Source organism: Vitis riparia, chromosome 10, assembly GCF_004353265.1.
Source record: "Vitis riparia cultivar Riparia Gloire de Montpellier isolate 1030 chromosome 10, EGFV_Vit.rip_1.0, whole genome shotgun sequence".
NCBI classification, from domain to species: domain Eukaryota; kingdom Viridiplantae; phylum Streptophyta; class Magnoliopsida; order Vitales; family Vitaceae; genus Vitis; species Vitis riparia.
The window spans coordinates 21346206-21368578 of record NC_048440.1 but is presented as its reverse complement, the minus strand read 5'-3'; the positions used below and the strand labels follow the sequence as shown (position 1 = coordinate 21368578).

The 22373-nt window shown below is 37.8% G+C and overlaps 1 protein-coding gene across 1 annotated transcript; it reads right to left on the bottom strand.

Annotated features, from left to right (window-relative positions):
* Positions 1-186: 186 nt before the first annotated feature.
* Positions 187-19699, bottom strand: LOC117922905 (E3 ubiquitin-protein ligase UPL5). Its single transcript, XM_034841115.1, has 3 exons — positions 17647-19699; positions 2503-3092; positions 187-898 (listed from the first exon to the last, which is right to left on the bottom strand). The coding sequence occupies exons 1-3, from the start codon at positions 19472-19474 to the stop codon at positions 635-637; spliced, it is 2682 nt and encodes an 893-aa protein (XP_034697006.1). The 5' UTR covers positions 19475-19699; the 3' UTR covers positions 187-634.
* Positions 19700-22373: the final 2674 nt, after the last annotated feature.

Sequence of the window (22373 nt, the reverse complement as noted above, 5' to 3'; positions counted from 1 at the left end):
AAGAACAAAAAGAGCTGGAAAAGAGGACATTTATCTTATGGTAAGCGACTTGCTACAATTTCCAGATACCCACAGTAAAACGACAGATCACCTGTTTCTTTTTAACCTAAGAATGACCTATGAAAAATGATGCTCGTGAACAAATGAAGCAAAGTGGATCACAAGAGAACTGCATACAACAGCATAAAGTTGCCAAATCTATTTTCTAGCTAGGGGAATGTAACAATGAAACAGAAGTTCTACATAGCTTTACAGAGAAATATGTTAAAGACAGAAAATGGAGAGAGAGAGAGAGAGAGAGCTGTTTATGTTGCATGTCATAAAAAGTAATCCAATAAAGCAGGGAAATTCCTTTTTTCCTTCTCGCCTTCCTTTTTCTTATTTTACTGAAGGAATTCTATAACTATATAAACAGTTGACTGAAAAGAGCAAAGGAATTACAACCTCCATATAAAAGAGCTTGATAAAGGGGGAAACCTTCTTACATAGTCGAATTAGAAAAAGAAAAAAAGAAAAAAGGGGGAAAAAAAGAAGAAGAAGATAAGATTATCCTATAATCTGTACATGCAGAGGTACAAATCTCTCTGTGCAGTCAAAAACCCTTCTTATCCCAAAATGAGATGCAATAGATGGCTCACCAGGTACCGAAGCTGCATCCAACATGTTCTTGGGTGATGATGCGAAGCCGATCTTCCATGATAGCCATTGATGGATAAGGTGGGAAACTCAACCGGTAAAAGCATGTGTGAGATGAAGGCAGGCGAACACAGGGCTCTGAGGACTTGTAGATATATAGACGAGAAGCCAAACCACCAAAACCCTCTACAGGTAGATACTTAACCGAAGTCCAAAAGAAGAGTAGAATTTTCCTCTGCTCTGCTGACATTTCGCCAACAATCTGCAGGAGTATAAGTAAGACAATTAGAATAACTATCATCATATTAAAACCAAATAATGCTTTTCCTTATTGTAAGGACCCCCCACACAAAGAAAGTACTGCAGATGAGAAAAAGGAAAATTCCTCCAAGGATTGACAAAGCCCTTTCAAAGATAAAAATCTCATCTTAGACAACCCCATACAGAAGACAGTCAACCACAGACAACCCAATTAAAACTTCTGTCGAGGAGGGTAAAGTGCCAACTAGAAGCCTCTAATGCGGTGGCAACCCTCTTCGCTAACAATTCTTCCTCCTGATTAATCTTTTCTCAACCCAGGAAGCACCCACACAAAGAGCTATGGCAAGATATCTAGCTTCTCACAACAAATGACAGTAGCACCAAAGACTCAGTTGCCCTGCTTGATCCAATCAACCATCTGCAAAAGCATCCCTTCTCCAGAAACATTCTCAGCCCCAAAGAAATGCTTCTTTCAACCTTCCAAAACAGCCAGAATCTCTGCCTTTAAAGCCAAACCCCACTTCTAATTGGTTAGAGAAAGAGAATATAATATCACCCACTAAACGTTCTTTGCATCCACAGAAATTTATCAGGTGATAATAGAGATCACTGCCATCCCAAACACAGTTGGTAATTTCAGATTGTAGTCTTTTGATGTATGACTCTTCTTTTCACACACATAGATATGCAACATGTAGTGTAGAGGGTGAGACAGAATAATTGTCTGTATCGACAGAATGAAGCATTAGATATTATAAAGTATTTCAAACGGCCTAAGTGTACTTTTTTTTGGCTAAGGGCCTATCCATGACATAAATTCTGTTAAACCATAATCTGGCATCTTTTACAACCACTACATGTTACCTTTTTGGGCTTGCTTATAATAACTATTTTTCATGAGTTTCTATCTACATAAACAAAAACCCACTTAAGCAAATATGTATGATAATTACTTCTTAGGTAAAAGAAATGTATATATCCAGTGAGCAATTGCCTGTATCAACAAAATGAAGCCTAAAATATTATATTAACCCATTAATCATCATCATTTCACACTACTTCAACATGTGACCTCTACTTTCTATGAGTTCTCTCCCTTGTCTCTCCCAAACACATACGACAATTTCTCATCAGATGAAAAAATGCGTATATCCAATGCACGTCTCTCTCTGCCCAACTCCCTTATCAGGTGCATACCCATTTCTATTTTAAATAAAATTTCAAACTTTCAAGAGCCATTTTACAAGTAAAACCTAACAATTTTGCATCAATCATTAGTGCAACACTGACCAATGGTGCTGCCACCCAACAAATAAAGTGATGCCATACTGTAAGAAAGGTTTGCCTGCAGTAAAAGATGCACATTGTGTGGAAGACCTGACAACATACAAACCTCCACTAATATCATAAAATCTTAAATTGCAGAGAAAATCCTGAAAACTGGAGAAAAGAAAACTAAATAAAAACGAGATAATATTTGGGAAAGAGAATAATATTCATGCTGCGTGCATGCTGATTAATCTCCAAGAAATAAGATCCTTCCAAGAAATATTAAACCTAATACCCCTCAAAATAAAATATATATGAAATCTTGCATGCACATACCTTCCAAAACCAGAAAATCTGAGGATCAGTTTCCTTGTAGCCGTTGTACTCAGTATGTGCCTTCCAGTCATCAACACAAATAGCACTTTCACTTCCATATAGCATCCAATCAAGATCTTCAAGCTCTAAACTCTGGAAAAAGAACTTCTGGAGCTTTTGGTTACAAAGAATATCAGCAAAGCCTCCAGCAAATTGTGCTACCTGTTCAGAGGTAGATGTAACAAAGCGATGCCGAATAAGAAGATAAACATATTCATCCCTGTTCTTGCTGTTCACAATGATGTTTTTCCCACCAGGGCAAAGCTCCACAACTCTTCTGGATCCTAGTTCTTCGATTTCTCTAACAAATGTTAGTCCCAAAGCATCTGAATCCATGAATTCTGCATCCATATCCAGAATTTGCTTGCAGCTAGTATACAATAATGGATCTGCATCCTGTATATCTTCCAAGGAAATATCCATTCCAGCCAATTGCAAGAAAAATACTCGATCAAAGACAACACCAACTTGCACTTTATGCATCAAAGCTAATGCAATCACTCGACCAGAGAAGCGGAAATACTGAAGGTGCATGGGATCCACCTCAGATGCTGCAAATAGAACAAATTTATAAACTATATGATCTATGTCGAACATGCATTGTGTGCATCTACTAAAACAGAATTTAAAAAACAATTTAATTTTGAATTTTTTCAACAATAATAAGTTTTTTTTTTTCTTTTTGATAAGTAAAAGAGTAAATATTATAAATAAACAAGGATGCTATACATCAAGGTATACAGGACATATACAGATGATACTAAGGCACAACCATAAAGGGATTGGACAACCAAAAAACAACCACTTCCTCCCCCACCAAGAACCCACCCAATCTACAAAATCAATGAGAGACAGTCAGACTACTTCTCTGTACATGCTAACCCCAAGACAAAAGATTTTTTTATTTTTTGATAGGTACCTCAAGACAAAAGATTACTACGGAGTGATTGTTTCAATGCTTGAACCAGCTGCTCCTCACTGTCCAACTCTCTTTGGTTTCTTCCTTCCAAATTGTCCAAAAAATGCAAAGTGGGGCCACTCTCCAAACCTTCTAACGTTTCCTTCCTACAAAGGAACCATGACACCCCAAAAGAGTGCCCCTTACTGACGAAGGAAGGACTTCCAACAACAATAAATTTATCCCAAACAAAAGAATAGGAAAAAGATACAGGAAAATGCTGATGCACAAAAAACAGCGTATGATTAAATGAGACATATCCAACAATTAATAATGCCAAAAGCTTTGTGGGAGGGCCCTGACAGATGGTTCACAGTGGTCCAGAGAAAATTGATGCCTGATTTGCCAAAGATATTTGATTCTGGTATAAAGAATTCTACATATACTCATCTTTCTATCTTAAAACATGTTCTCATCCTACAATAGAAGACAGAATGTAGCTGCAGATCAATCTGTAGACTCCCAAAAGGTTAATTTTCCATTAAAGTTGACCTCTCATCAGTTCATTACCATGAAAAGAATGTTAGTGTACATGCTATAAATCATTCCCTTACATAGTAAATTTCCTTCCACAGTGAATGACTCTTCATAAAAAGCACATGGTTTACTCTAATCTGCAAATATTGTCGAAGCCAATAAACTTAAACCACCCCCAAGGTATTCAGCATAGAGTGGAAAGTAAATTACCTTCCACAGTGAATGACTCTTCATAAAAAGCACATGGTTTACTCTAATCTGCAAATATTGTTGATGCCAATAAACTTAAACCACCCCCAAGGTATTCAGCATAGAGTGGAACCTATAGAACTATCTCGGCTATGGTTGCCTTCTGGAATCTCCATATCTTCTGCTAGTCCACAACTTTGATCTAGGGTTTTGGCTAAGTCTATTTAGAAACATGTTTGGAAAACAAGAAAATGCACCAACTTCCAAAAGAACTTGTTGACTTTCTTAGAAAATACCAAGGGCTTTTTTATTTTTTGGATAGACAAATAATCATTATATTCGTTATATTAACAACACATAATAAAAGGGCACACTAAAGCATATATACAGTGTATACAAAGGCACCAAAAGGCCACCCCAAGTGGAGGAATACACAAAAAAACAACTCCCACACTACATTGAACTCAACGAATCAATGAAGTCCATTATGGATAAATTGTGATCTCATACGCACACTCTAACCCTCTTCCAAAAAATTATACATGAATGATTGTTTGATTAGTTAATCGGCTTCTTCAGCATTTTCAAACACTCTCCAACTTCTCTTCTTCCATATGATCCAGAATAGACATCATAAGAGAGCAACTATCAAGCTTTCTTCCTCTTTTTCATAACAAAGGATCCATGTCAGTTCAAGACAGCATTCCTTACTATGGAATGCCTTACCCACTGTATTTTAAATAAAGCGTAAATCGACTGTCACAAGATGACAGTTTTCGGGTAATGGAGAATGTAGTCAACTGTTTCTTCTCCTCCTTTAAATAAATAGCATCCATATAGCACCTTCCATCCCACCTTTTGAGCTGATCCAATGTCCATATCCTTCCCTACGCTTCCCAAACAAGTTGACTCCCAATGGAACCCATGAATTCTAAACAATACAGGAAGGGAAAGTCTCTGTACTTCCATTGGATAGAGAATAGTAGAGAGGTTTCACTAAAAATATACCACTCTTAGCATTCAATAAAACCATTTTATGCTTTATCACCCGACCGATTGTTTGTGATTGCAATCTCCTAAATAAATCCTCCACCCCATCTACTTCCCAATCAGGGATTTGTCTTGAAAAAAGAGGATTCCAGACGCCCTCTACCTGTTCCTACTCCCATACCTTAACTACCCAAGTATCTTTTGTAGTGGCTGTGGAAAACAATGCAGGAAAAGCCTCTCCAAGGAGTAAGCCACCACACCACTTATCCTTCCAGAATTTCACCCTCCCATTGCTCACCCTAAAATTGATTCTATTGCTATAAGTCTCCCATTTGCTTCTTATTGTCTTCCACACTCCCATTCTAAGCCTTTATCTACTATTGAGAACCATCCCCTCTCTTCCTCCCCACATTTCCTTATAATCACCTTCTTCCACAAGAAGTTCTTCTCACTAGCAAATCTCCAACACCATATACCTAAAAGAGCTTTATTGAGATAGAACAGATTTCTAATCCCTAAACCTTCCTTCCTCCTGCCTATGCAAACCGTTGACCCATTTACTAAATGAGGCTTTTTCTGCGTAGCACCTTCCCTCAAACGAAGTCCCATTAGATATCTTTTAGCCTTAAACTCACTTTTCTCAAGGTGACAAATAATAACATGAAGTAAATTGGCAAATTAGAAAGAGTGCTTTTCATTGGAGCTAAACTGTCCCTTTTTGACAAGTACTTGCTATCTTTTCTATATGGTGAGCCATTTTTGAAACCTTTCTTCCACCACATTCCAAACCCATTAAGATCCAAAAGAGGCTCCCAATAGAAGGCCAAAATGACTAGTAGGGAGGGTGCTCGCTATATCAACGACGGCCCCACTAGGACCAACTCATTTTTCTTCAAATTGATTTTTAAACCCGATATTGCCTTAAGACCCATCTGTTCCTTCTCCTACTCAACCACACATTGAAAAACCCTTTACAAAGCCTTCTCTCTTAGCCTTACTCGGTATAGAGGAGAGTGCCTCCATGGCCATGATGAAAAGATACGAGGACAAAGGGTCTCCCAATCACAAGCCTCTGGTATTTAGAAAAATTAGCATGGGGTCCCATTAACCAATAAAGAGAAGTGAGTCGTAGAAGTGCACCACTTCATCCACCTTACAAACTTGAAACCAAAACCAATTTTTTTATGACTACAAGCAAAAAAACAGTAATTAATATGATCATATACTTTCTTGATATCCAACACACAAATAACCCCACTTTCAAAGCTCCTTAGCCTTGAGTTAATTACTTCATTTGCTATGATGACTAGATCCAAGATTTGCCTTCCCCTCACAAATGCATGTTAAGAAGTTGAACCAAATTTGCCCAATGACTTCTTTAGTTTGTTAGCCAAGACTTCTACAGGAAGTTTGTATAAGCCCCCTACCAAACTAATAAGTCTTTTAAATCTTTTGTCTCCCTTTTTTTGGAACTAACACCAAATAAAAGCGGCATTAACGCTTCTTTCAAAAGAGCTTAGCTCAAAGAACTCCATAAAAAACTTCATCACTTCACTTTTCACAAAATCATAACTAAACTGCCAAAAAGACTGAGCCATTTGGCCTAAGGGCTTTATCCCCATACAAACTTGAAAAGTCTAAATGACTTCCTCCTCAAAGAATAGAGAGACTAGAGGAATCTGAATTTTCTCCACCTAAAATTTCAAACAACAACCTATTGATATGTGGTCTCTCTTCCCCCGACTTAGGAAGAAGAATATGCAAAGCATTTGTCACTCATCTCTTTATGTCTGCATCCTCTAAGAATAATTCAATGTTCAACCAAACTTTAGCCAAATAGTTTCTTCTTCCAAAGCATTGGTCATTTTATGGAATAACTTTGTGTTTTTACATCCCTCTTTTTAGCCATAATTCTTTTGATTTCTACCTCCAAAAACCCTCTTCCAGCGCTGCCCACATTCTAAATTCATCCACTGCCTCTTTTCTAGTCTTAATCTTCCCCACTAAATGGATGAGTTCCATTTCCTCAACATCCTAGAAATCAATTTGATTTAAAGTTGTGTGACTTTATTTATTTTTATAAGTAAACACATATATTAGCAAAAGGCAAAACGCCGCATAGCATACAGGGAGTATACGAGGCAACAAAGGCCTAACAACAAAAGACAAACGAGACAAAAAACCCACCAACCCTTAAATGGAGGCTAACCACTCCAAGAAACCTATAAGGGAGTGTGGCTCCGCTCCACTGTACAATTTTGCCCACCCCCACATATTACAAACAAAAGAATTCCTAATTTTCTGAATAGCTAACTCCCCCTCCCCCTGAATGTTAATTTATTCCTCTCCTTCCAAACCGTCCAAAAAATAAATAACGGAATGGATCTCCAAATTTTCTCCCTCTTTTTACCCACAAAAGAACCATTCCAGCTAAGAACCACCTCCTTTACAGTTTCTGGAAAGACCCATTGGGCACCAAACAAACCAAGGACAATCTCCCACAACACTCTAGCCACTGTACAATGAATAAGCAAATGATTTACCATTTTCCTCTTCGCTACCACATAAATAACAACAATTAGGGAGCTTCCATCCTCTCTTTTGAAGCCGTAAGAACCCTCCCCCAAGCAGCTTCCCACGCAAAGAACGCTAATTTAGTTGGAACATTCTCCACCAAATGCCATTTTTGGGAAACATGGAGACACTAGGGCTGATCAGCAAGCCATACGCTTCCTTAACGCCAAGCTTCCCATTTTTTCCTCCCTTCCAAAAGACCGAGTCCTCCTCCAAGGTGATTCTTTGACTGCTTAAGACTTGAAGTAATTCGCCTACCACGTCCAACTCCCAATCGTTGAAGCCTCTAATAAACCTTAGATTCCAACCTCCTTGACCAGAATTCTGGTCCCACATATCCCCCATTGTGGCGTTCCTTTGGGCAGCCACGGCAAAGAGTTGAGGGAACCTTAGAGACAACTCCACATCCCCACACCAAGGATCAGTCCAGAACCTAGTTCTAGTGCCTTTTCCCACCTTAAAAGCCATATTATCCCAACACCAATCAGATTCCTTCAGAATTTCCTTCCAAACCCCACCAAACGCCCCATTTGCCTTCTTAGTCCTCCACCCAAATTCCTCTTGCCCATATTTTGCCATAAGCACTTGCTTCCACATCTCGTCCTTGGCCCGAGCGAATCTCCACACCTATTTTCCAAGCAAAGCTTTGTTGAAGGGGACTAACTTCCTCAAACCAAGCCCCCCCTTCTCCTTACCCACACACACCTTCTCCCAATTGACTAGATGGGCTTTTCTTTCCATACTTCCCCCTCCCCACAAAAAATCTCTTTGCAGCTTTTCTAGCCTTCTTGCCACTGTCCTAGGCATACGGAAGAGGGACAATTGATATAAAGGCCTACTAGCCAAGGTATTCTTTATGAGGGTGATTCTTCCGCCTTTGGAGATATATTTCCGTTTCCAAAGGGCCAATTTCCACCTCATCCTTTCTTCCACCCCATCCCACACACAAGAGGCTTTATTGGACGCACCCAAGGGCAGCCCCAGGTAGGTTGATGGCAGCTGGCCTACCTTGCATCCCAACTCCACAGCCATCTCAAGGATCTCTTCCACCTCCCCTACTGGAATAATTTCACTTTTAGCCAGATTTATCCTTAGCCCTGAAACGACTTCAAACCAACATAAAATCCAGCTCAAGTAGGTCATGTCTTCTTTCTTTGCCTCACAAAAAACTATTGTGTCATCTGCAAAGAGAAGATGAGAAACGTTGGCAATCGGCCCACTGCCCCTCCGAATGTTGCACCCGGAAATGAATCCCCCTTCCACAGCCCTCCGAATAAGGGCACTCAGAACCTCCATTCCCATGACAAACAAATATGGGGATATAGGGTCACCTTGCCGAAGCCCCTTTGAGCTAGAAAAAAACCCAGTCGGCTCCCCATTTACTAATACTGAAAATTTAGCAGTTGAGATACAGCTCCACATCCATTCCCTCCACTTAGCCCCGAACCCCATTTTTTGCAAAACCCTCATCAAGAAGTGCCAATTAACGCTGTTATACGCCTTTTCAATATCCAATTTGCAGATTAGGCCTTTCTCTCCTCTTTTTTGCCATGAATCAATCACCTCATTTGCAATTAAAGATGCATCCAAAATCTGCCTTCCCATGACGAAAGCATTCTGATCTGGGGAAACCACTTTACCAATCACATTTTTAATCCTATTGGCCAATAGTTTGTACAACCCGCCCAAGAGACTGATAGGCCTGAAATCCCCTAGCTCCTCCGTCCCTCATTTTTTTGGTAAAAGAACCAGAAACATGTTGTTGAGGCTCTTGAGAAAGGCATTTTGCTCATGGAACTCCTTGAACATCTCTAAAACCTCCTCTTTCACGAACTCCCAGCAGCATTGCCAAAAAGCCACCTTGAAGCCATCCGGACCTAGAGCCTTGTCCCCATTCATGTCCATTAGGGCCAAATGGACTTCCTCCTCCATGAAGGGAAGCTCCAAGGTATCCACTTCTTGCTGACTGATCTGATTCAAAATTAACCCCCCTATATCCGCCTTCCACTCCGAGTCTTCCGTTAGTAACTGTTTAAAGGCGTCTACAATTCCTGTCCTTACTTCTTGTTCCTCTGACAGCCAAACCCCACTGACTTTTATTCTATCCATGGTATTCCTCCTTCGGTGTGCGTTTGCCATACGATGAAAATAACCCGTATTTCTATCCCCTTCCCTTAGCCATAACTCCCTTGATAACCGTCTCCAATGTATCTCCTCCAAGTTATCCCACTTAGCATATCCTTCTTTTGCTTCTTTTTTAATAGAGGTTTCCTCCTTTGTCAACCTCCTCTCGCTTTCCACTTGATCCCAATATTCCACTTGTTGTAAAGCAACCAATTTATTACTCTCCAAACTCCCAAACACCTCCCTATTCCAGATTTTTAAGTTCTGTTTAATCACCTTCAATTTTGTAGCCAGCTTATAGCTAGCCCTTCCACTGACCGACATCCCCTGCCACCAGCTCCGCATGAGGTCTTTAAACCCTTCCACTTTCAGCCACATATTCTCGAACCTAAAAGGTGAAGGTCCTCTTCTTATGCCACCCCCCTCGATTAGAATTGGGAAATGATCCGAAATGGGCCGAGGTAGTCTCTTCTGGATCACATTGCTGAACTGATCAAGCCAGCTGGGAGAAACAAGAAATCTGTCCAACCTAGCCTAGGCTTGATTATGAAGCCCTCCACTCCAAGTAAAAGATCCTCCTTGTAGGAGAAGGTCAACAAGCTCGAGGTCGTCTATAACCTGAGCAAAACATCTCTATTCCATAGTTTTAGATCTCATTTCAAAGCTTTTAGTTTGAATGCTAAGATATGGCTATACAAACCACTCACATTGTAGCCCACTCAGCAATTTCTAACAAGATCTTTGAATCCTTCCACTTTCAAAAACAGGTTTTTAAACCTGAATAGCAATTTGACCCCTCTCATTCCTCCTCCATCTAATAAAATGGAAGCATGGTCAGAAACAAGTCCATAGAGGACACTCTAAATTAACAACCATAACTGATTCTCCCATCTTTCAGAAACAAGTAAATGATCCAACCTTGATGAGGACCGATTATTTGACCCACCACTCCATGTAAAAGGACCAATAGTTAGAGGAAAGTCCCTCAAATGAAGCTCCTTTATAAACTCCGATGTTCATCTCATTGTTGTTGTGCGTCTCAAATAGTTCAGCATTTCCCCAAGAAATCTGACCACGTTAAAATCTCCTTCAACACACCACAGATTGTTCCAAAGGCCACTTCTTTGACCAAATCCACTCAAAATTCTCTCCCCTCATTTTGACAAGCCCACACACCATAAAAAAAATCCCAATAAAGTTACTCTCAAGTTTTTCAAACAACAAGAGATTGAATGCACCTTGACTTCCATATTAATTAACTCCAAAATCCTAAAATCCCAAAAGGCCACATTCCTCTCAACCTTACCCCTGGCACCTATAACACCACATTCCAAAAATCTACCACACCCAAACTTTTCATAATTTGCACTAACATCTATTAGACCTTTGTTTCTCGTAAACACACAAGATCTACTATTTGAGATTGGATCAGGTAATTTATGATTTTCTGTTTTACTCCCTTGTGTTCATTTTTATAGACAAATAAAATAAATATATCAACAATGCCAAGAAAAAGCATACCAAAGTCCACAGGTCGTAAATAAAGGATGCCAAAAAGCAAAATGCAATGGAAAAGACAACAAAAACAAAAGCCCTTCCTGAAGACCTTAACCAATTTATAAAATACTAATAAAATCACATGAAAATTGAATAATAAAAAAATAATACCATCTATAATAATCAAATTAATTGTTTGTGATTATCAATATTTTCTAATTTAGTTCCTTTCTTTTTTCTAAAATCCAATCCTCTCTTGTGGCTTCAATCACCATCAGCACCATCATCACCATCATTTTGAAAAGCATGATTATGAAAACCATAAAATTTAAAGTTCTCTTAACCAAATGCCTTCTTCCTTGCTTCATGTCCTTGACCTTCTCCTTTTAAGCTATTTCCAAAGGAAAAAATTGGAATACGAAATCAATCTATCAATGATTAGAAGGTTCCATACTACAACGGGCTCTTTTTTTCCTTTCTTTTTTTATGTGGTAGAGGTGTGGAAGTAAGCTAGGTAGGGCTGCTTTTCAAGAGGAACCATGAGTAGGAGCTTGATAGGGTGGAGGCATGGGAGACTATGGGTGTAAGCGCTTTAAAGGAATGAGGAGGATAGAATGGTTTGGTTAAAACAGAAGTGTGGTAAATCAGTTATGCTAGCCTAGAGACAAGAAGGGTAGTGCAATTCCCTTCTAGTGTTGTGTGGAATGCATGGGTTCCTTCTAAGGTGTGTTTTTTTGCTTGGGAGACAACTTGGGGAAAAGTTTTGACTCTTGACTAGCTTTAAAGGAGGGGGTGATTTTTGGCCAATTGTTGTTTCCTATGTCTGTCTCATGAGGAGTCTATTGACCACATCTTTTTACATTGTGACAAGGCAAGGGTATTGTGGGAGCTATTATTCTCTCTCTTAGTTTTTTAGGTGATGCAGTCTACAATTAGAGAGACTCTGCTAGGCTGGCATGGTTCATTTGTTGGAAAAAAAACGGAAAAAGGTTTGGAGGGCAGCTCATTTATGCCTCTTTTAGACCATTTGGAAAGAGAGAAATAGAAGATTTTTCTCAATCCAAGGACTGAAATACTTGTTTTTGTGTAACTTGCTAACTTGGACCAAACTATTTATAGGTGAAAGATGGTTGCCTATAGTAGATTTCATTGATTGGTTGGGGTCGGTTTGAGGGAGGGGATATCTTTTTGTTTTCTCTTACCTTTTTTTGGCGCTTTTTGGTTGCCATTGTATACATCGTGTGTACTTTGGTTTGCCCTTTTTGGCCTTTTTTTTTTTTTTTGATGAGCAAGCGAATATATTAAAGAAGGCTTAGAAGCCGCAAAGCATACAGGTAGTATACGAGGCTACAAACCCCTCAAACAAAAAACAAAACAACCCAACCCCTAATTGGAGGCTAACCACTCCAAGAAACCCCTCAAACCTTTTTGGCGTTTTTAATACAAATCTCATTTACTAATTAAAAAAATTAAAAAAAGTAAATTCTCAATTAAGTCCTACTCCTCTTTGTCTATGGGAAAAGGAGTCTTTCCTGCAAGAATAATCTGAATTGGCTTCTTTGTGAATTGGAAACAGCTTAGGCGAGGATTTTGTCATTAGACTGACTCAAAAGAAGGAAATGGAAATTGTTGAACAGTTTATTATATATGCAAAGGAGAAGAAATAATTGATCATATTCTCCTTCACTGCTTGAAAGCAATACTCTTATGTCAATTGATTTATATTTTGTTTGGTATATTATGAGACACTCTTTAAAAATATGAGCTTTCTTGAGTTTGCATAGTTCCTTCATTGAAAAAAGCATAAAAGAGCTTGGAGAGCTACTTCTTTGTGCTTATTTTAAAATATATGGAAAGAAAGAAATAAAAGGTCGTTTCAAAATACTGAATTAAAGGATCAAGGAATAAAATTGTCCCTTATATATAAGTTTTTGGAGTGGGTTAGAGCGTGTGTAGGAGAGTTCTCAATGTTTTTTTTTTTTTTTGAAATGTTAGTGATAGACTATGTTGATTAGTTGAGCTCTAGCAGGAAAAGGTTGTTTTTTGTTTCTTTTTTCTTTTTGTTCACCTTTTGATGCCTTTCTATACATTGTGTGTAATTTAATGCACCTGTTTGCTAGGCTCTTTTAAAATATTCACATTTTGCTCATTAAAAAAAAAAAACTTCCCTATTCATCCATACCACTATCTTCAAAGGATAGCGATTTTCAATTTTTGTCCATATTCAATGCCCTAAAAGACTTCCTACTCTGGAAGCTAGCTTTGATCCAAGACCTTCAATGCAAGCTTCCACCATATTCTTCTATTTTGCAAGGTTATCTCAATACACCTTCAGAATTGTTGTAGCAAGCTTATGGCTCTGTTAAGAGCTCAAAAGCAACAAGAGAAAAGGGTGAACACTTAGAAGGAAAATCGATTTCTCTTGTTTGGTTGTGATGGAAAATAGGAAGCAAAAGGAACTACAAATGAAATAGGGGGGAAATTATACATTTTGAAGCTCCCAATTTTCTCTTTAAACAAGCAAGGAAAGTTGGGGTCTGAGTTGAGGAAGGAAGATTTGCTTGGGGATTCAACTTGAATTTCATTTTCCTTCCTTTCCTTTTCTTTTTCCCCTTCCCTAATCCTACCCCTCAAAATTCTAAAAATCAAACATAACCTACTTGTATGTTGCAGGTTTTTTTTATAGGCAATATGGAAATATATATATATAATCTAAGAGTAAGAAGGGGGTGGTGTTCTAGGGAGTTTAGGGAAGGGCTTGGTGTAGGTGTTTGGAAAGCTATAAGGAAGTAGTGGGGGCTTGTGAGTAGTAAAATCTCCTTCGAGGTAGGTAATGGACAAAGGGTTAGATTTTGGAAGGACAAGTGGTGTGGGATTGATCCGTTGCGAGACTCTTTTCCATCTTTATTTTCCTTAGCATGTTCTAAGGATGCATGGGTGGAGGATGTTTGGGATTTTTCTATCCCTAAGGAGGGGGTTGGAGCCCGTCTTTCTCTAGACCCCTCAATGATTGGGAAGTGGAAAGTGAGGAGAGGTTTCTTTCTTGCTTAGATGGGATGACGGTGAATAGAGACGAGGAAGATAGGATGTGTTGAACAGAGACTAAGAATGAGAAGTTTACTATGAAGTCGCTTTATATGGCCTTTGAACCTGGGACTTCGATTTCTTTTCCTTGGAGCAATATATGGAAGGCATAGGTGCATCCTAGAGTTAGATTCTTCACTTGGGAGGTGACTTGGGGAAAAGCCTTAATCAAGTCCAGAAAAGGGGGGTGGTCTTTGGCAAATAGATGTTTTTTCTATCATGCTGAGAAAGAATCCATAGACCATCTCCTTGTCCATTGTATAAAAACAAGAGTCTTGTGGGAGTTGTTGTCTGCCCATTTTAGGGTGTCTTGGGTGTTACCTACGTTAGTTAGAGAAACTCTTCTAGGGTGACATGGGCTATTTGAGGACTAGAAGCATAAGGTGTGGAAAGTCAGACCTTTATGTTTGTTTTGGATAGTGTGGAAGACAAGAAATAGAATTGCCTTTGAGGAGGAAGAGCTCTCTATCCAAAGGCTAAAAAGTTTGTTTGCTTTTTATCTTTGGTTGGAAGCAAAGGGATACTTAGATAATGTTCCTTTAACTCTTTTTAGCTTTCTAAATTGGTTGGGCCATTGGTGAGGGCGGGCTGGTTGTATTCCTTTTATTTTGTATCTTGGTGTTTTTGTGGTGGAGGCTAGTGGTAGCTATAAACTTTTTGTATACCTTGAGCTGCTTTTTTGGCAGTCCTTTCTAATATATCTTCCTTTTTATCTATCAAATATATATATATATATATATATATATATAAGAGTAAGAAAAGTGCCTAAAACACATGCATCGCAAAGTACACACAAAGCATATAAATGTCACTCAAAAACAGGCAAATGGAAGGAAGAGGAAAGAAACAAAAAACAAACTCCCTCACCCTTTCTAACTAATCCAATCTACAAAGTCTATCATGGTCATGGAAAATTTATCTATATAAAATCTATCCAAAAAATATTTATAAAAGAAAGTTTAAGCATTTATTATGCTTGCTCTAAATCTTCAAATACCCTTTTGTTTCTTTCCTTCCATGGCGTCTAGAATAGGTATCCAAGCTTTTTCAGTTTATTACCCACAAACGAACCATGCTAGTTTAACAAAGTTCATCTAACTATTGAATGCATCACCCAAACTACACCAAACAAAGAGAAAATCAGTTGTCACAGATAATTATTGTAGGGCAGTGGAATAGCAAATGATTAGTTGCTTCCTCCTACTTTTTACACATGTAACATCTGTTTGGCATACTTCATCCACTTCTTTTAAGTTGATCAATCCTCAAAATTCTAACCCACAATGCTTCAAAGCAAAAAAAAAAATATAAAGAACCCTACCTTCACAAGGACCCGGAGATTCCATACCCAATTAATGGGGAAAGACTCACTACTTTGTTGGACTAGTGAAAGTTAAAAGCTTTGATAGAGAAATTGACACCCTTGGAATCCTTCCACTCTAAACTGCCATCCTCCTCTCTCCTACTTGCAGTTTTAGGAAAAAGTAAGTCACTCCTTCAAGCTCCAATCATGAAACTGCTTAGGAAAGCAAGGGCTTAATCAATCACTTTCCCCATACTACTCACATATCCACCACCCAAGCATCTATGTTTGAGGCTAAAGAGAACAAAGACAGGAAAGATTATTCCAAAGATGAGTTACCACTTCATCTATCTTTCCAAAATTTGATCCTTCTTCCATTGCCAATAGAGAAATGAGCTCTATCCTTAAGGGAGTCCCACTCATTTCTGAATATCTTCCACACACTCATCCTAAAACCATCCCACACCCCTTTTTTTTTTATCAATAAGTATATGAATGTATTGCAAAGAGGCGCTAAAGTAGCGACCCACTGAATTACAGTATAAAGGGACTTACCCCCTTACAAAAGGGCCCATACAACAAAGGACAAGGCAAAACAAAAAAATCCTCTCCCTTAACGCATACACACCCACTCTATAAATTCTATTAAGGTCGAAGGACCATCTTTTATCCACAATTTGGTTTCCGACCACAATAAATACACAAAAGATACTTTCAGCCTTTGAATGGACAGCTCGCAATCCTCAAATGCAATTGAATTTCTAGCCTTCCATATAACCCAAAACAAGCATAATGGTCCCAATTGCCACGCCACCTTCCTTTTCTTTCCCACAAAAGAGCCCCTCCATCCTAAAAGGGTTTCCTTGACCGAAAGAGGAAAAACCCACGAAACTCCAAAAAAGGAAAGGAACACCATCCATACTTCTCTTGTTTTTTCACAATGAATAAGAAGGTGGTCAATTGACTCCTCACACTTATGGCATAAAAAACATCTATTTGTCATAACCCAACCTCTCTTTTGCAAGCGATCCAAGGTTAGAACTCTCCCCCAAGAAGCCTCCCACGCAAAAAAGCTCAATTTGGGCTGCACACAAGAGTTCCATATAATCTTCGAAGGGAAAAAAGCAAGAGACCCTGGCTGCATGGTCCTATACAAAGATTTCACCGAGAAATCCCCATCCTTTGATTCCATCCACTTCACCCTATCCTCCTCATCTACCATAACCTTCTTCCCCTCCAAGCAACAAAATAGCCTTTCCACTTCTTCCAACTCCAAAAAAGCATCGCACAAAGGGATGGTTTCACACCATTTGTCTTTCCAAAACTTCACCTTCTCACCATCACCCACCACAAATCCAAAAGAAGGGGTTACTAGATGTCCCATTTTACTTATTGCCTTCCACAACCCAACTCTGTAGGCCTCCCTAGTCTCATAAGATCTCCACCCACCTCTTTCCTCCCCGTATTTCCCTCTAATCACTTGGTTCCAAAGTGCCTTTCTTTCATTTGCAAAGCGCTAAACCCATTTGCCAAGGAGAGCCCTATTGAAAGCCCCAAGACTCTTAACCCCCAACCCTCCGCTTCTTTTGTCTAAACACACAATTGATTTCTTGCTTGAATTTAAGAGTGATAACTTGTTTCCAAAGAGATTCACTCTGAGTCACTAATCTCCAACACCAATTGTCAAGAAGAGCCTTGTTGTAGGTTAAATGGAACAAGCATATACAAACCTCAGAATCTATAGCCATGTTACACACTAGCACCATCCATCCCAATATAACAAAGTCAACAATCCATTTATCAATCAAGATAACAGACACTTCCAATTTTAGACATTTTACATGGAGAAAACAGCAATCAAAAGAAATGTTTCAAGAAAAACGTGTCTAGAGAGATGGAGGAAGCTTACCAGGATTAGGAAAGAACCTTCTGCGATCATTTGGGCACGCTACAAAAAGGGCATTTTGTGGATTGAAAATTTCTTGGCATACCAAGAAGAACCACTCTCTCAACACACCAGGTCCTGTAGCTTCCTCATTTTTGAATTCCATGAACAGACCACCATGTAGAGATTCACGCTCTGCCCGTGCAATGTACTCGAATGACTCTGCCAATAATTGTGACCTGTCAATGAGCATTTCATGTAGTTCTTCATAGTCTTCCTTTACTTCAGGGAACATCATCATTGCCAAATGCCTCCTTGATTCAAAATCAGTCACATCCTTGTGCTCAAGAAGCCAACTATGGTCATCACTTCTCTTTGCATATCTAATCATTAGAGAGCACACTGCAATCTTCCTACGTCTCATAAATGTCCAAAACTCTTCTTCAGCACCATGATATAATTTAGAAATGCTATTCAATTCCTTCAGAACGGCAAGATACTGGGGCCATACAGTATGATGATCAACTCCACCTTCCCCTGCCAAGCATTGCTCCATTTTATGGAGACACCCATCCATTTTTGTCATCAAATCAATGAAAATGCCATGAAGAAACTCAATCTCTTCTCCATACCAGGGATTAGTACTACCACGTTCTCCAAGTGGAATTGAAATAGGACCATGAAAACTCACTTGCTCCATAATCACAGATCGCACCGGGTGCAAGAATGCAGTAAAATCACGCACATCATTTGCTAATGTATGCCCTGCAATCAAATTGCGCCCATCATTTAGTGAGTTCCCTGTGCTCCCTGCTGATTCCATGCTTGATATCAATGACTTTGACAAGCTACTAGCCAGCTCACTAACAAATGGTAAAATCTCTTTAACTACAATCAATGTCTTACTATTATGACAATACCTCGAAGCTCTCACTACCCCAACATTTTCCACCAGCGACCCAAGAGTGCTTCGGCATGTCAAATACAACGGATCCTCATGATCAGTTCTACTAAGCAACTTACAAAATTCTAACACTATAGGAACACATTGTATTTGTACAGACTTTGGTAATAAATTCCGACTCGAGTTAAGAAATTGCCTAATAGTATCATCTGCAGTCTCCTTGTTACTCTTAGTCGGGGACATGTAGAGCATGACCAAAGCTGAAGGGGCCGACGAAGACATGAAAACCTGAAGATAACCGGCCGCTGACTCGGTGTCGTCTTTTGGAGTGAGCATCAAGAACTCCAACAACTGCGATTTGATGTTCTTCAACGGCCGGAATGTTTCCCCCCTACAAAGCCGACAAATCGTTGACACCATCTCGCCAGCGACTCGCCATGCCGCCGGATGTTCCGTACTCCGCATCCGACCGACAAGTTGAAGCCCGGCGTCGTTTTGAATCGAACATTCAGCCAAAGACTGCTCCCACTGCAGCTGCTTCCCTCTGTATATCAGCCGCTGCTCCATCACCGGAATCCCCGTAATCGACTGAATCCGGTGGTGCAGCGACTCCACGGTATCATCCGAATTCGCGTGAATCACCAGAGTATTCCCCTCGGAGATCATCCTCACGAAGAACTGCAACCGCGAATCAGGCCGAGCCGACTCGGCGCTGCACGAACTGGGACACGATCGGGCATCGACAACCCTATGCCTCTCGAGATGAGAGTCCGGCGGAGAGTTGCAAGAAACGAAGGCGTTTTGATCGAATTTTCTCATTCTGAAGGAGACTAAATCAGAGAAATCGTCATCGGCGGGGGAGGAATAATCGTCCAATTTTCGCTTCGAGGAAAGACGATCGAGGCGTTGGTGGACGCAGTCGATGGAGGAGGTTTCTACGAGAGACATGAGGGGCGGGCGGGAATCAAAGCCCCCGCCGGCAGATTAACGAAACGGCGGCGGCGATAGCGGCTGTAGCGATGGCAATTTCGCTGCCGATATCATAGAATCGAAACCCCAAAACCCTAGCTTTGGAAGAGTCGAGGACGAGAGAGCACAAAATCGAAGATTTTTAGATTTCATCAGAGAGAAACAAAGAAAAGAAGAGAGAGAAAGAGAGGTGGAGTTGAGACGATGTGGGCTGCATTCACACACCGCGCTATTCCACCTGCATTGTTACGCTTCGCTCCCAAAATTACTCTTTTGCCCTTCGTAAAGCTGCCGATGTAACTCCCAATTCCCCAAATGCGGCTTTTCTTTATTCTAAATCGATTCTGCCCCCACCAAAATAAATAAATAAAAATACAAAATGTAATTGAAATTAAAAAAAAAAAAAGTGAACTTCTTTGGTTTTGGCTAATTTCATTAAAATTTTATTTATATAATTTAAAATTATGAAAAAAGAAACATGGTAATGTTCAAATTTCACTATGAAAATTATTATTTTACTTCTTTTTTTTTTTTACTTGATTTAATATCATTTAATATTATTTATTTCATTTGTTCCTTAATGAGATGGTACAGTTTTTTTAAGAATCTTGGTGGAAATTTATGGACATTCAAATTAGATGGCAATGGTACAAATATGAAAGGTATTGATTTACTTTCCTTTTTTTCATCTTTCCCTTTTTTTTTTCTTTTAACTATCATCCATATTCATGAATTTAAATTTAGTTAAATAACATTTTTAAAAAATAGAAAATTAATAATTTCTATATAAATTATAATAATTCTCTATAAATGAACTTCCCTTATATTCTTAAATTTTGTTATCAAATTTTTTGAAATACCTTGAATTTTTTTTATTATCAAATACTTTAATTATTACTTTCTTTTTTTGTTTTAAAAACTAAAAACTAAAAAAAGTATGTACATTGCATCTTATAACCTGTTTGGGACTATTTTTTAGAATAATTTTTTATTTTTAAAAATAAAAAATATATTTGAAAATCAAAAATTATTTTTTATTTTTTATTATTAAGAATATAAAATATAATATTTTCAGATAATATCTTTTAATTATTTTTTATTGTTTTCACTTGTTTTCTGATTTTAATAAATAATTATACAAACATATAAAATGATTAAAAATAAAACATATAAAAAAATTTAAATATTAAAAATATTTTATATCTCCAAAAAACTTTTATTCTATAAAAATTAAATAATGATTTTTAAAAACTATTATCAAAAACTATTTTTAAAAATATTGTTTTGAAAACAATTACCGATTAGACCCTTAATTATTAAATAATTTTCTTTTATCTTACTTGATTTATTATTATTTTTTTTCATTTATTCTCAATGGTACGATTTTTTAATTTTGTTTTCCTTAAGTTTTCATACGTCTAAATTAAGCACGGTGTTAGAAATCTAAATACGTGACTTTTAATCATGGTACGATATTTTTATTTTGATTGGAACATTATTTTGAGGGTCCAAGTGGTTGTTGATGGTCCATGGAAGCATAAAAGGAATAAAATCTGGGGAGATTTGGTTAAAATGAAAACACCAAATAAGGAAAGAGAGAAAGTATATATATTGATATAAGAATTTTTTTGATAAAAATAAATTTATGCATGTGTGATTGGAAATTAATTTAGGATTATTTGATTAAAATGATTATTGAAAATCGAATTTTAGATATATAACCCTTCATCAATTTTTTTAACCCTATTTTAACAAAAATGCTTTCATTTTTTTCTCATAAAAATAATAAGTTTTTTAAAAATTTATGTATGAATATTTGAAATTATAAAAGACATTTATGTTACAAACCGGTTGCTCTTAAGAAAAAACGTATGGTAGACCAGGAATGCCCAACTTATTCGTACAAGAGAAGCTCGTGTATGAATAATGATTAATTTTACTTCCCAACCTAGCTACTCTAGGTTGGGGATAGATCTTAGTGGGGAAGTTATTGACATATTTCCATATTTTGTATTTAGAGTACTTCACTTAATTTCCTCTGCAGTATTGGGCTTTGACGATATTTATCATGCAGGGAGGCTAGATTCACAAATTTTAAAATTATTTCATATACAAACTTACAAATATTAATATGCGAATTTTTATAATAGAGATTTTTTCATAAATTAGAGTTTTGACGATATGCATAATATCATTTTTTATGATTCATCATAATCGTAGTAATTTGGAATTAAGTTTTGACAAAGCCTATAAATTTTTATATTATCTTTTTTAGATGATGATTTAAAATCAACTTTTGTTAAAGTCTCAAATATGAATTTGTAAGTTTTCATAAGAATATTCCTCTATTACTTTTAATTATTTAGGAATAATTATAAAGTCTGAATAATATAAAAATAATATATTAATAATGATTTTCGACTTGCACGTAAAGTTATTTGCTAGTGATATTTGAACTAAACTTCGAGACAAAAATCAATTCCAAATTTTAGGCTAAAGTAGTTCTTGATCCAAATTCAACTAATAGTGAGAACACCCTTTTAGGCCACCCACAACAATGGCCTAGTGTCGGCGGGGTGATGCACACCTTCTTAGGCCACCCACAACAATGACCTAGTGTAGGCGTAGTGATGCTCACCTGTGTATATACTTGCTTTTTAAAGTTGTATCGATCCACGATTGAGGTTAAATTTGATCTTAATCCAAGATTGATACCAAAATTGTTCAATTGATTGAGTGAAAATACCTTTAATTAAAAGTTTGATAATATAATTTGTTACATGTAATAACTCAAACACCATAATATTAAATTTCAAAAACAGTTAACAAATTTAATAACAAAGACATTAGTTGATTTTTCTTAATATTTGATTTTCCT